This window comes from Chaetodon auriga, chromosome 13 (genome assembly GCF_051107435.1).
Source record: "Chaetodon auriga isolate fChaAug3 chromosome 13, fChaAug3.hap1, whole genome shotgun sequence".
Taxonomy (NCBI): domain Eukaryota; kingdom Metazoa; phylum Chordata; class Actinopteri; order Chaetodontiformes; family Chaetodontidae; genus Chaetodon; species Chaetodon auriga.
Window position 1 is genome coordinate 14066663 of NC_135086.1, and position 15874 is coordinate 14082536.

General features: G+C 42.3%; 1 protein-coding gene across 4 annotated transcripts in view; it reads left to right on the plus strand.

Annotated features, from left to right (window-relative positions):
- The window catches only part of osbpl6 (oxysterol binding protein-like 6), a 34979-nt gene that overhangs the window by 8069 nt on the left and 11036 nt on the right, over nt 1–15874 (plus strand). Inside the window, exons 2-11 of one of the 4 annotated variants that reach the window (XM_076746139.1) lie at nt 208–453; nt 8274–8396; nt 8798–8851; nt 10316–10429; nt 10530–10700; nt 12655–12799; nt 12966–13069; nt 13495–13587; nt 14551–14719; nt 15296–15426. In XM_076746139.1, coding sequence (XP_076602254.1) covers nt 307–453; nt 8274–8396; nt 8798–8851; nt 10316–10429; nt 10530–10700; nt 12655–12799; nt 12966–13069; nt 13495–13587; nt 14551–14719; nt 15296–15426 — 1251 coding nt within the window. In that variant the 5' untranslated portion in view covers nt 208–306. The remainder of the gene's footprint in view (nt 1–207; nt 454–8273; nt 8397–8797; nt 8852–10315; nt 10430–10529; nt 10701–12654; nt 12800–12965; nt 13070–13494; nt 13588–14550; nt 14720–15295; nt 15427–15874) is intronic. The other 3 variants (XM_076746140.1, XM_076746141.1, XM_076746142.1) reach the window with 3 other exon arrangements.

Genomic DNA, 15874 nt, shown 5'->3' on the forward strand with positions numbered 1-15874 from the left:
CGAGTGAGCATCTGTGAGTGAGATTAACATACTGAAATTGATGGAGTTCTGCACAGTTCACACACTCGTTTCTTCAAGGAATAAACTAGAGGAAGTGTTGTTTGATCAGTGACAGTGTGGCTCTGCGTCTGGTACAACCAGCACTGTAATAGAATGAGGAAGGTGAGGTAGGTGCAATAGTGTAACTTCCTGACCTTTGTTTTTCAGATGAACAGCAAGCAGTGAGCGTGAGACAGTGTCAGAGGATGCTCCTGATCTGTGGGGCGCAGTGCTGAGGGAGGTCCACGGAACCAACTGGTGCCCACCATGTCTCACCACCAACACTACCAGCGAGGCCCCCATGGCCGCACCATGAGCTCTGAGGAGAGGAGCTCCACACCAGTCAACAAGACCTCCACGCCGGTTCACAAGAGCGCCTCTTCCTCTTCCTCCTCCCAGCGCGACAGCCGGCAGGTAATTGCCAGGGCAGAGAAGGAGTCCATCTAGAAATGGTTTGTAGGGATAGCAGCACCGTGAGTCAGTGGTTAACATTCATAGGGCTCCTTTGGCTAATTGATGAGTTAAATCTGTTACATTTTTTCTCCTGTAGAAAAGACACTAATTGACTTTCAACCCTACAGGACCTTATCAGCTGATTAGATGACTAATCAGCTAAGATAGAGCAGCCTTAATTCCCTGGTTAGTAAGTAAAAGCCTTGCAGACGCATGGTGAACAATGAGATATGCACTTATTTCACAGTTCACAGGACAGCTGCTTAAACGTAACCCCTCCATCTGAAGCCCCCCAGCCCTCGTTTTTCCTTGCTGAGCTGCTGTGTCACTGTGGCCGCACAGAAACAGGACACCGAAACTGGAATCTCTGACATCACAGCTTTTCCGTCGGCAATGGCTGATGCATATTTCATGAGGGACAGGCGGAGGCTTGGTGCTCCACTGAACATGTGGCACGCTCTGGTATGCTGTGCAGGAGTCCAGCTTGTGTCCGCGGGAGATGGCTGTCCGAGAAGAAAGGGGGATTGGTTTGAGAAATGGGGCCTTGTTTGAAGCGCTCAGTCGACGGCCTGCTGCTTGATGATGCAGACCGTTAACCCCTCCAACCCCTCTGCCCATTGTTCCTTTCTTTAATGTTGCCCACTTGCGTCTGATAACAAGGCTTTCATGGGCGAAAGGGTTCAGCTTTTCATTTCCCAGACGCTCCATAATCTTAAAGACAGCTTAATCTGAGAGCAAGGTTACTGTATCTATTAGCCTTTCTTTTCTTATTCGTCTCTTTTAATGTGCTTAACGAAGTCAGGTACTAGCCAAAGAGGCAGCCAGTAAGATAGCAGCAAATGGGAGTCTTTGTCCAGTGGATCCCCTTCATTTTGTACACCTGCTTAATCAAGACCTCAAGATAGTCTGCAGCATATTGAAAGAATCAGCAGCACATAAAGAATTTGATTAGCTTGAGATTGTTTCAGATGTTTTTTGTTAGGATGTAGCAGTGTTCGCTAAGTGATGCAGTAATGTAGCAGTGAGCCATCCAGATACTTGATGTATCAACTACAGAGGCAGGTGTATCATTCAAACTCACAGTTAGAGCAACAAATCCTCCTCTGTTCGATCGCGCTGTCTCAGGGTTTTAGCTCACAGCCATTATGAGAATGTACAAGGAACGAAAGGCCATAAGTCTCCTGCGAGTACATTTTAAGAGACACTGACTTTAAAGTCACGGTAAAACTGGAGTGAAAGTGTCTTTAGTCTCCATAATGTGACGTTTCTGAGTGAAGCTGAGCATGTGTGGCGGGGATTAGTTACGATTCTCCTGATTTGAGTGGATCACACAAATTCGAGAGGAGTCATTCAGAAAATCTGTGAGGTTCTGTAACAGCCCTGACCTTGTGTTGAGGTTGAGCTACTGTTCACAAGGTTTTAGAAATTGTTATTATATAATTGTTCTTTCTCAAGTGATTTTGACAACAGCGCTGACGAGTTCGCGAGGACGTCTCCAGCATACGTTAATCTCTTTGAACATAATGTAAATTTATACCTGGACTTTCATTGTGTATTAACCTTCATGATCATGTTCCCCCTCATCAGAGTCTGCTAGTGTGCTCTGTGCAGGCAGTTTTGAGTGATACTACGTCTGTAGATCGCTGTAGAGAATATGTAGTACATTTTTCCCAGGGATGTCCAGAGGAAGTGCAGTAGATGCACAGAAAAGCCCTTAGCTAGCTTGGCTGGGCCTCAGTTTTTGAGGAAAAATGAGAGCGGGGCATTTTGTTGGGTGGAAGCCTTAATGAGATCCAGCCCCCATTTTCAAATCAATACATGTCACTTTGCCCTCTGCTGACGGCTACTGTTCCCTCTGGAGACCCTCATGAGGGCAATTAGAAGCACCACCTGCAGTAAGCACAGACTCACCCACCCACACACACACCCACACACACACACACACACACACACACACACACACACACACACACCCACTGATACAGGATGTCACTGCAGCTATCATTTTTTTCTCTTGCTGCTTGTCATTTCCTGGTTAGATAAAATGTTTTTGACTCAGAGATAGCAGGAATCGCACACTGTGCTCAATGACAAATATTTAAGTACCTTTGATTTATGAGAGTGGAGAAATCGTTGATTATCAAGTGATTATCAGTTCCTCTAAAGTCTTGTTGTTTTGGTGCTCTGGTAGCTCACCTGGTGGAGCAGTAGCGTGTATCAAGGCTGAGTCCTAACTGAGGCAGCCCGGGTTCAGGTCCAGCCCATGGCCCTTTGCTGCATGTCGTCCCTTCTCTCTCCCCCACTCCATTTCCTGTCTCTCCTCAGCTGTCACTGTCATAAATAAAGCAGAAAAGCAAAAAAGAAAAGGACGGGCTGTTTTCATGGTAATGACCAGAACGTACTGATATTACTGTAGATGAAAGAAAGATGGAGCACTTGCTGTGACAACTGCATAAATCAGTATCCGCTCTGTCCTGTAAAGATGTCCGAGAAATTGAAATGGCCATGTTATCATAGTGTCTAATGAGCTGATTTGACATGTCTGATAATACACAGCAATTTTCCTCAGCACACAACTCAAAAACAGAGGATGAGGGGGGAAAAAAAGGCACAACAAGGTGGTTTTAATCTTCACACAATCAGTGCAAGTGGTCCCAATCTTTCTATGATAATATCTGGTTTGACATAAACCACCGTGACCTCTTGGCAATACTGCTTCAAATATCGCTTGTTGTCTGATATATTGTCAGTAAAAAGTCCTGTTTTCATCGTCAGATTCAGTGATAATATCATTTTCTACTGGGATACTTTTAATTGTACTTTGAGTGTGTTTTAAAGAAAACACTTAAAATACAGATTAATCGTTTGTTGTTATAGAGATATTGCTAGTCTGTAAGTAGTCTCTTCTCTTGTCTAACTACTGTCACCAAGGTCAAGAAAGAACATTTGCCGTTCAGTAAATCCTTCAACACAGTTCCCCTCCTCTTCCTCAGTTATCTAGTATCTCTGTCTGTAACTGAATCCGTGGTGTTTACACAAAGCATGACACTGTGCTTATATGCAGCCTCTCAGGGTGTTAACTTCTCATGCATGTGGCCGCACACCCTCCTACTCTTAGCTTTACTGCTGAGCCAGCCAGACGCTGCAGTGAAATCCATCCCCACAACAAGTCCTCTGTGGTTATTTGTTGCTGAAATATCATTGTTCACTGGTGATTGTGGTCTAAGACGCGGTGGGACCATGTTACACTTATATAAAGTTTCATAGTACAGGGTATTCTTAAAAAGTATAGTCTTACGCAAGTACAACAGGAGACCACATACTGTAAGTTGCATTGTGAATTATTTAGTGTTAGTGTTTAGTAGAGCTATGTCGTGATAAGGCCGGTAGTGAAATTATTTATAATTTAAAGATTACACACGCACAGTGAATGAAGTTGATCTAAAATATTACTGAGTTATTCAGAGATTTATCAGCATAAACACTCACAGATTGCTTTAGACATCTACCGCCTCTCCACTATCTTCACCTGCTGTCCCTCACCCCACCTTCCCACCTTCCACACTCACATATAACCTTTATTACCTCCACCAAGGAGGTTATGTTTTCAGTCCGGTTCATCGTCAGCAGGAAAAACTGCCGGCCTGGTTTTCATGAGAAGCGGTGAATAGGTGTAGCATGAGCCAATGAAGAAGCCATTACATTTTGGAGCATATCCAAATCGTGCAGCTACGTGAATTCTTCTTAAATTATACTTATGACAACATTTAGCCAGTTGCAGAGATATAATAACTCTGTATCACCATCTGTGTTCAATGATAGCTGTATTTGGTCAAACTTTGTTTAGAAAGCAGTCCTTATGGAGCACTCTGGGACAGTGATTTCGCGGGAGAACCAAACATAAACACACACTGCCATAAACTCCAGACTCTAGAGATATTGAGAAAAGATGTTCGAACTTCATGCTTCACCAGAACAAGAAATAATATTGGCCGTAAAGTTTGTGCTTGTGGATTTGCATATCAAAGAGGAGTGGACTGTTGGCCTTGGTGGAGGTCTTCACTCTCCATTTGCCCTTGTAGTTTAATCAGGTAATCTCATTGAGATCAAGTTCTCTTTCGCAAGAGATACCTGAGACAGCAGAGAGAACGAAAAGCAAACATGGCCATACATAATAAAAGGACCAATACAAAGGACATAACCAGACATAACGAAAGCTCAGACAGCGCCAATCACAGACGTCACTAGAGAGACTAAAAAGTGGAAAGTGGGATGAGACATTCGAGTTTTAAAATCCTCTAGTGTGTGGTTCCCTTCTTGTTGCTCGTATGTACCCAACCTACTTTTTCATATAGTACACAGCACTGAGTACAATATTTACCTCCTGTTATGAAAAGCAAAGCTCAAAGATAAACTGCATCAAGTTATTTTAAGGCAGAGTGAGCAGCATGAGAATAAAGGATGTGTCCATCGTCACGCACAGACATGATGGCGGACTGTACGATCATTTCCTGCCCTCGAGACAGAAACGTTCTTTATTCTAATATAATAAACCCATTTATACCCTCATGTACCCTCGGACGACCCCACCTGTGACCTCTTGATTCAGTCTGCTCTAACCATGTCCCACTCTGTAAGTTTGGCAGACAGTTGAGACGTCTTTATGTCATCACAAGCTTTTAAAAAGTTGTATGCTTTATGTTTGTGTCTTGGTGAGTCGTTGCTGAAACATGAGCCGCTCAGGTTTCAGCCTCATATGAATACAAACTACAGGCTGCTGAGTCTCTGAAAGCTATGGAGCCGAGAATGCAATGGTTTTATTTTATCTGCAAAATTAAGATCACAAATTAATTTTCTCATTATCTCAAGATAAATACTGAAAATAGGGCTGTTATTTTCACCATCAATTCATGTGATGATTGTTGTCTTTATTAACCAATAAATCTTTTGGTCTATAAAATGTCTTGTTTTGTCTGACCAGCAACCCAAAACTTATATATTATATACTTAAATATTTTCAGTTTGCAATAATATAAAACAGAGAAAAGCAACAAATCCTCACATTTGAGAAGCTTGGACCAAGAAATGTTTGCTCAAAAAGCAGAATAACATTAAATGACTATCAAAATAGTTGCTGATTACTTTTTGTAAAGTGGTGGGATAATTATCTCGTTATCGTAATAACCTTTTCTTGTGAAAGTGAGATATTGATTGTGTTGTCTCTCAAGAAAACAACCTGTTAACAAATAGTGTGATATAATAAAACTATTCCACTCACAGCTGTTCTTAGCTTCTGTAGCTTTCCTCTCTAAGCTGTGGCTCAATGTTGCTCAATAGAACAATTTTCTGGCCTTTGTTATGAGTAATAAATGATTCTGTAAACCCGCTTAGAGCTCCCATGACAGATCAGAAGGATTCATCTGTTTCAGCATCTTATCACTCTTTTCATCACAGCATTATGTTTTATTGCAATGTGAAATAGGAGATAAACTGAAAGTGATCATCTTGTGTCGATGCGGTGCAGCACCTTAGAAAGGTCCAACTGCTTGTCTGTTGGAGAAGCAGATGTGTAAGAGAAACTTGTCATCAGAAGTGGGCTGGTGTACTGATATTTATAGTGCTGACGTAGCCTAAGGTGTCCCCAAGGACTGTTTGTCCTTTCTGCTGTCCAGGGAGACCTTAACTGTAATAGTCTGATTCATCACAGCATTAAAAGATCTACTGTGCGATAGCGCTGCTGAGTGATACTGCAGGTGGTGGATACCATCAGCTATGAAGCAGAAACAGGTGGACTGTAAGATTGACTTCGCTGATAGCTGCCATTTTCCTTTAAATACGCTCACATCTAACCATGTTGTTCCACTGATAGGAGTCTTTTTTAAGGGAGACATGAAGAAGAAAAGTACAAAGGCAAAAAAAAAAAAACCCTAAATCAAGTCAGAGTTATTCACTATCAAACGAACAAGCTCAAGGAGCAAACCTTTTTTAAATCTTGACATAGTAAAGCAGACAGCCTCTTACTTAGCCCGCCACAAGATCCTTCATTAAAGGAGTAAACTCACCAAAAGGGACCGGCTCATTCAGCTTTAAATTATTCTGCAGTGAGATCAATGAATGTGAGCAGAGTGCAGGAAATGACTTTGGCTTAATTCAGTTCTGTTTTCAGGGTCCAAAGCTAAAGCAAATTCTCTGACTGGAGCAGTAATTTCCATATAAAGCAGTAGTTGGCGTAGAGTTTGGTATTTACGTGGAGCCAGAGGTCATGTGGATCGTTCACATGAGGAATTGATTAATTGTTGATTTATATCCTCGCTGATTGGATCTTAAAACAATGGCCAGGAAAGTGCATTGAATTGCAATATTTGCGGCACAAGCCATTTTTTATTTAGTCCAGTATTGATTTATCAATTTAGAGCCATCTGAGAGTCTGTTTGTAATGCTGCAGATCACGCACAGGAAGTTTGTGTAACGGGCTGCTGTGTTGTTTTCAGCTGTTCAACCGACAGTGACGTAAGCGTTTGGAGCATGAGTGGACCGTTTCCTTTTACGATGCGGTTGCTTTGAACGGTGAAGTGCATTGTGTTAATGAAGTTGAGCTCCTTCACTTCCCCTGATGCACAGGGCCACTGAAAGGAGGTGAGAAACATGACCTCATTACAAGACAGATCTGTTTGCCTGGTCATTAGATTAAACAAGCGCTTGTCTCCTTTTGTCGAGTGTCCTGCAAACCGAGGTCGGGTGTCGTAGCGCTCGCCCAGTGAGCTGTCTTGAAGGTCGCTTCACCACACTGTGCAGTGAGGATCCACAGGCTCCTACAGAGGAGAGGCTCTTCCATGTTAAATTGTGGGTTTTGCCTTAAAGGCTTTGCCACTACTGATTCAAGTCTGAAATTAAAAATCTGACCTACTTTACCAGTACTACACTTAGTTGCATTAATATTTTACTCAATCTGATGGATAACTGCCCAAAAATAGATGACCACATGTCATATTGAGATATTGCTACAGAGAGGAGGCAACATTATGCTGTTTACAACAACAGCGGTAGACCATAATGCACTGCACTCAGAAGATTAATATCACCGTTTCTTTCTCCAGCTACATGTTGAACACACAGATAAATACAGCTGCCAGCCTATTCCTAGTCTGCTTTTAAAGCCACTGAAAAAAATGCTTTCAAGTTGTAAATATTTCTCTATTATATCAAATATTAATGATCAACAACAGTTAAATTCTTGGGAGAAAAACTGTTGGGGCCTGCTAACATAGAGGTGGATGAGACAGCTGAAGGCAAAGTAAACACATCAGTTAAAAAATGCCAAACTGGCACACAAAATAACTTGTGGCCAGTACAGCAGGGTGGTGATGATCCTTATCTTTCCCCAGACATTTTGTGATCCCATACCCAACTCCCCCCCCACCCCCCAGTGGGATCGACGGTGTGATATCTTACCTGTCCCTGCCTGACCCTGCCGTTCCTCTACTCCAGAGGCGTCACTTTGATTTACAGACCCACTTGCCGCAGGAAGAGCACAGTCAGGAGAAAGCTAATGGAGTGGAAATGCTGAGAGAGCAGAGGGAATTTGAATGGGCCAGTTTTTCTTTCAACATGTCGTACAGGGTGAAAGAAAAAAAAAAAGCATTAAGTGTATTCCTGTTGTTTTCTTCTGTCTGTCATGACAGGAGCGTCTTTTCTTTTTATTACAGCAAGTGTTTCTTTCTTATCCCAGAGGAGCGAATGGATTAGTTCTGACACCGCTCTGTATTTTTATTCCTCTCAAGGAGGCAGACAGCTGGGAGATCATCGAGGGCCTGAAAATCGGTCAGAGCAACGTCCAGAGGCCTGATAAACACGAGGGCTTTATGTTGAAGAAGCGGAAATGGCCCCTGAAAGGCTGGCACAAGGTAAGATCCACAGGCAAAGCGAGACACGTCGGGAACACATTCAAACACAGCCACTCCCGGATTGTTAAGCAGTTTACGGTCTGGTAAAGCGCGATAGCTTGAAAGAAGTTCCTCTTTTCATGCATCTTGCTTTACCCTCTTTGGGCCTCTTCCGCAAGCGTACTGAATATTTCCTTTGAAGTCACCACCATCAGCATAGCTGATGTTTTCTCAAAACACCGGTGGAAACCAGTCCCTGTTGTTGGCATATTTGAACTCACAGCAGCACAGTATGCACAGTGATAATAATTTTGAGATAAATAATTTTGAGATAATAATAATATAAACAATGAAATCTATATTCAATGTCTACCCTTCATCTTATTTAAGCGACGTTATTTTTGTGCTTATTTTCTCTGCAGCGGTTCTTTGTTCTGGACAATGGTATCCTGAAGTACTCCAAGTCACCCATTGATGTAAGTAACCCTGACTATAACCCACAGGCAGAAACAGGGCAGCCTGGCCTGACATCAGCTCGACTTGGCAATGAGTCAGCAGAAACATCTGCAGCAGGGGTCATGGTGTTCATTGTGTTTCAGCACGGCATGTAACTTTGCACGAAAGCTGTACTTTTATGGACAAAACGGAAATGAAGCGCATGAAGAACTCCAAAAATCAGCGGATCACTTTTGCTGACTTTATTAACAAAGTCATCAGACCTTCATCCTGTGCCAGTGCTGCTGGCAGGGCTGCAGTTAGCTGGATGCTTCAGGCTCTTAACCAAGTACAGTGTTTCACATAGATGCGAGCATATATAAGATCAGACATTGCAAATAAGTGGTTGCAGTGCAGTAAGTTTAACTGCATAACACTCTGTGGTGTAGATTGGAAAAACAAGATGTGTGTGTGTTTGCTTCAAATGACCTCAGTCTCCTGAAGTAAAGGTGCTCTCAAACCTTCTTACAGACGTAAACTATATGTGCACTCCAAAATAAAGCAACACCCCCAAAGATGCCTAAATAGTTATAAATGCTTATATCTAAATATTTATTGGCAGAAACCTGTTCAGTCTGGTGCTATGGACAGGAAAATGGAGGATAAGAGTTCACCTGAACCAAAAATGATTTCTTGTTTCCTCTTTCGATTAATAATAAGTGAATTCAATTTACACACTAATCTATCTGTACAACACTAAAGAATACCAGGATCATCTCCAGTGCCTAAAGTTCAAAGATCAAAGATCTTCTCTTGCTTTGTCCAACCAACAGTCCAAACCCCAAATATATTAATTTATATATATATATCATGTAAGGCAAAGAAAGGCAGCAGATCTTTACAGGTGAGAAGCTGGAAGTAGTGAATGATCACTTCTGCTTGGAAAATGACTTACAAACAGTGGTTCCCATAAACGGACAGGTGAAACTAATGTGCAGTCATGAAGGCAGGACGTAAAATAAAACACGACACGTGGAGAATCTCTTTCAGCATAAAACAGGAAATGACTGAACTAAAACCCAAAGCCATGACACACATCCCTACAAGATGAGTTCAGGTGCCCCTTTATTAACATCATCACAAACATAAAAGTGGATATTGTTACAAGATCTAATGTTCCTGGATTTGCTTTCATTTTTCATGTCATATACTGAGTAATGTTATTTATGTTCATTTTCATCCTATGTCTGGATAAACCACTGGAAATCCCTGATTAAAACAATTTAATGATTAGCAAAGTAGCTGCCATTTACACGTCTGTTCATCAAAAAATGGTGATCAGCAGCGTGGGATTCTTTGGTTTCGCCGACTTTAAGGTGTGAAATAAGCTTGTTGTAAACATAATTGAGGACAAAAATAAGGTGTGAAAAAATTCACAAACTGTAACCTCAAGTAAACTGTGCTTTGAGTAAACTGTGAACATATGTGTTTCTGTCTTACCTTAGATCCAAAAAGGCAAACTTCATGGCAGCATCGACGTCGGCCTCTCAGTCATGTCCATCAAGAAGAGGGCCCGTCGCATCGACCTGGACACCGAGGAGCATATCTATCACCTGAAGGTAACAGTGGTGGGAAGAGTCAATGCAGTCATCTCAGCTTTGATAAACGGGAGGTCAACAGATGACAGAGATAAAAGCTGTCTGTCTTCTTCCTCTTCAGGTCAAATCTCAAGACATCTTTGATGCCTGGGTGTCCAAGTTGCGTCATCACCGGCTTTACCGGCAGAACGAGATTGTGCGATCTCCCCGGGAGGCCACCATGCGAACGTTTCCTCCCCCGGCTGCCATTGAGTCCCCCCAACCTGCCTCCAGTGTGGTACGTGAAGCTAAGGTGAGCCCCTCCCACCCCCCACCCCCCCATAGCACTACAAACTGTGCTCATAAATCATTTGGTTTATAAATCAAAAAGTAAATAGTGAGAAATATATGTGCTAGGTTCAGTGTTCAGCTGTCTCATTGTCAGTCCAAAGCACGAAGATATTCTGACATTTGAGAATCTGGGGCAGTCTTTGACATTTGTGCTTGAAAACTGTTTTAAACGATAAATGATCAGAGTTGGACAGAGATCAGCTGAAAATCTAAACCAATAACATGACAGACTTTGGTATTGATATGGGCCTTTCCAATCAGAACCGCCTGAGCATTTTTCATAAGATCAGATAAGATAGACTTTATTTCGACTTCTGCAAGATTTAAAATTGACATTCTCTGTGCTCTGAGCAGAGTTTGATTACTTATTTAAGCAGGGTATGTCGTGGGGAATGAGAGTTTGAATAGTTCTTCTTTTACTGGAAACTGGGATAGAGTACCAAAATATCCAGAAGAGAAGAAGTATAATCCACTGAACATCCACAGTAACGACAGGAAGAGTGTGTGGTCAGACATGAACATGTTACCTGACAGTTACATTTACATTACATTACATTAATTTTTATATATAAATACTGTTTTACTACATATCCTGTGTTGTGACTATGCCCTTGATCTGCCCCCTGTGTTATGTGGCTAATTGTTAGCCTAAATGGCTGTGAATGTTCAGACAGTGCATCAGTGTAATTGTATACAGATCATCAGGATAACTGAAAGGTTTCATTCGTCCAGACTGTTGTCAGTTTAATGTGAACCCGTGGTGCTTGTTGACGTGTCCGAACTGTTTGTAAATGTGAGGATGCGGGGTCTCCTGGGAGCGTGGCTCTGCGGTTCATGGAGACCATTAGAGGTGATCAGTAGGATGTGGATTCAGAGCAGCTGGCTGCAGCCTGATGAGCTCACCCAGGAGAACATCTTAAATGAGAAGCTCCAGTCGCAGAGTCAGAATTCACTGCTGCGTCAGAGGTTTGGAAGGAGGACTGCGAAGGTCTCTCGTAAATACTTCAGGAAGCTTCAGCACAACAGCGTTTGTTCTGCACGTGCTCCTGAAAGCAGATGATACGACATGTTATTCTTCTCACAATTTGAATCAGCCTGCTGTATTTAATAAGTGCGCTTCCTGACATTTATTTTAAAGTTCAGATTCACTGTAGCTGTTGCAGGTGAGTCGAGTGACGCGGTCAGGGGCACAGATGATCCGTACAGTATGGTACAAGGGACGCATTTAAATATGAGTTCTGTCTTTGTATCTAGAACAGTCCCGATCAGTCAGGTCTCAGAGAATTAAATTACAACAGATTTGATGAAGGCATTTATTAAGAACAAACAAAAATGCCAAATACAGCTTCTCAAATGGGATGATTCATCCTTTTACTAAATTTTTTTTAGCACTGCAGCTTGAATATATTTGGATTTTGGACCGATAATTGGACATGAGACATGAGTTTGGGATGTGGGGAATTGATGATCAACATTTTCACTAGTTTCTGACATCTTTTGACCAGAGCTTTTCTAACTCTTACAACTCCCACCCCCTTTCTTGGCCTCATTAAATAAAAGGAGCCAACTTTGACTCGCAGAGTTTGTAGATACAAAAGACACGGAGCTATAATAACTGTGATAATCATCTTTGTAACGGTCATCTTGTAACTCAAAAAGCCATGTGTCTTAGAAAACGTTCTATCCAGCCCTGCTAGCATCATACCAATCTTGTTTTGTTGTTGTTTCCACATGAATCAGACACTTCTTCCTTTATTTGTGCTCTGGTCCCGTTTTGTCTGCCACCACTGATTTAGACAAAACGATTAATTAGAAACATCATCTATCAACGGACAGTCGCAGCACTAATGCAGAATATTTCTACCGTAAACTCCGACATGAAGTTTCAGACAAATGAATCAAATGTCACCCCACAGCAGGCCAAGCCGAGCAGCTTGCCGTGGCAGCCGGTGGCCCCCAGCAGCAGCAGCAACAGCAGCCTGCCGGCCTCCTACAGCAACGGCCAGAGCAAGGTGGTCGCTTGGCTGCAGGAGTCAGAGGAGATGGACAAGTGCGCAGAGGGTAAGTGCAGGGAACGGATCTGATTTCACAAATATGTAGATTAAAACATTCGTCTGGCTCTGCGATGTGTAAGTCCTCTGAACCCTGAGAGGGGGATTGATGACCGTTTCATGACACATAACACTGGGTTTGTTTGCGCCCTCGTGGGTGTGAATTTTACTTTCAGAGCTCGCACGATGCCAGTCCAACCTGACTGAGCTGAGCCGGTTATTGCAGAGCCTGGAGATTCTACAAAGGACGCAGTCAGCGCCCAACTTCACAGATATGCAGGTGAAAAAGACGCACACACATACAGAGAGCAGGGGCGGCAGAATAGTTAGTGGGGGGAGCTGTGCTACTCAGGCAATGATGGAGGTGGGTCAGTTTAAGGAAGGAGCAGTCTGTTAAAGCCCCAGAGGTCACCTTCATCACCTGTCTAGACAGACGGAGTTCAGCCGTGCTCACAGAACACCTGCCAGCTTCTCTGACTGATCTCTTTCTATCAAATTCAAAATCTTGCTGATTTTAGTTTTTGGCTGAAATGCACTTTATCATCTCCTTTGTCTGAATATTTTATTTGCAACTCATCTGTGGGGAATGCTGTCTTTTGTTGCCATTTCACTGCAATCGATGTGCGTGTTAACTTTTGCTTTATTTGTGACGTGTTTGTCCTATTAACCTCATTCTGCATATTTTAATCCACGTGCACCACAAAGGCCAATTGTGTTGAATTGTCAAAGAAAGAAAAGCGCTTGAACAGAAGATGGAGAACAAAAAGTGTCGGCAAAGATGCAAAATTCCAGCTTCAGGTATCTCTTTTGTCAATTTTTGCTCTGCTAGATTAAGATATGCACACACACACACACACACACTCAGATATGCTGTCTCTGTAATTAAAAATGTACTCAAGCTACCTTAAAGCTACGATTCAGGTCACATAGATTCATATATTAACATGTATTACGCTTCACTTGATTTCTTTGTTGAATTTTAATTTAATGGATAAAATGTAGTTCCCATAAAAAGTGCAGTAACTCAGTTCAAGTAGTTCACAGAGAGCATGATGTAACTGAGAGGTCACATGTTTGATTCCTGTATGTGTCTGTCTGTTTAGTTTAAGTGCGTGAGTGAAATGTAAAAAATTGTTTTAGCTTTTCTGTCTTCTTGTTCTTTAATCATTCTGCACTGCAGCTGGCACTTATTATTGTGGTGTGTCGTGGCCTGAGTGATGATTTATCCATCTTTGCTATTTTTCCCTTATTTTGCATTAATCTGCACTTCCTGAAAAGACTAAATGTGCTTTTATTCTCTGTTGTTTTTCAATTTTTTTTCAACCAATCCCTGTGCTAAAAGGGAATTTAAAAGCATTTTCCCCTCATGAATAGATTTGAGTATCACAGAATCTGAAGGCTTCTCAATAGTTAGAGATTTTTAGGTAAGTTAAAGACAGCTGGACTTGGTGTTCATCCCAAAAGTAATGTAGCACATCCAGCCATCTTTGATTTACTACTTCTTGACATGTAATGTCCTTGATGATTGAGAAACTTTGGAAATTTTACCTCATTTTCCTACAAAATAATTATCGGAAGGTAATAAGAAAAGACTGTCATTGCATCTCAGCATGACTTAAAATTAAACTGGCACCATTGTACTGTACACTCAGAGTTAACTATGCCTTATTGGGCACGGTTTGTTCTGTCAGACACACAGCATCATCGTCATGCCTCTCAGCTGACTGACAGCGGTCGTCTGTGGTCGTCGTCTCTCCGCAGGTCCCCCTGTCTGCCAGCATGTCCCCCGTCCGCCTTCACTCATCCAACCCCAACCTGTGTGCCGAGCTGGTGGACTTTCAGCCCCCTGTCTCCCGGCTGACAGACAGCGTAGAGTGTGCCAGTGACTACATTAAACTTCAGGAGGAATTCTGCACTATCGCCCAGAAAGGTAGGCAGGCAGGCAGCGTGCATGGCTGCAGCACCAGGAGCTATTAGATGAGATATGTTGGTGCAAACCTGGACTGTCTTCTTAAATTACAGGTTTTTGTCAGTTCCTTAAGCACACTTTCTGAAACACTGGTACAGTTTGTGCTGAAATGATTCAGAAATGAGTCACTTCAGGGGTTTGGTTGAACTAAACCAACAATTTGAGGATGCTCCTTCTGTGTTTTAAGCACTGCTTTCACTATTTTAAGACATTCTAGACTGAGCAAACAGATCAGTTAATCAGAAAACTGATAAACTGAGAAATTGTTGCAGCCTTAGTTATAATTCTTGAAACAATTAGCGTGATATCTACTTGAACTTAGTGTGCAGAACAACACCTCATTCGTGAATCATTACCTGCAATACATACATAATACAAATCACTAGAGAAGTCATTCATGTTCATAGTAATGTGCTGAAAATAAACAGTGTTCGAAGATAATGTTTTTCATTTGAGGATTGTTACCAAGCAACAAAGAGAAAGATTACCTGTACGGTGTAAACGGTGCTAACTTCCTCTTGTCCCGTCCCTGTGCAGTCCACTCTCTGCTGAAGTCGGCCTTCAACACAGTGGCCATAGAGAAAGAAAAGATCAAACAGATTCTGTCTGACCAGGAGCAGTCAGACCAGTCGGCCCAGATCAACTCTCTCAGGAAGTCTCTGTCGCAGGTAACGAGCCATCTTCATCCATTACCCACGATGCCTCTTTCTACCATTTGTTAGGGTTAGTTAATCTCCCCCGTTTGTCACATTGGGCTACTTCACATTCGTAACGCTAAGTGTGATTCTGTTCAAACGTATAATTACCAGGAGTGATCAGGACATTACTGGGGAAATGAACTCAGTAATTTGAGCGATGTGTCTTAAGTGTCTTTAAAGTCAAACCCATTTTGTAGTTGTCATGTTAGAAGATAATCTTGTGATGATGGGTTGTCAGATGAAACACACAAGCTGCAGTTTATTCCATGCAGTGTCCGTAATGGCTGTTTAAAAAGATGGTGTGTGCAGATGAGAGCATGGGCGAGTGAGTAGTGAAAGTTCAATCATCTTTTTCCATATTAATTGGTGAGAGAGGGAAACGCGTCGTGCAGTTCATTAACTCTGCTCCTCGGGGCTG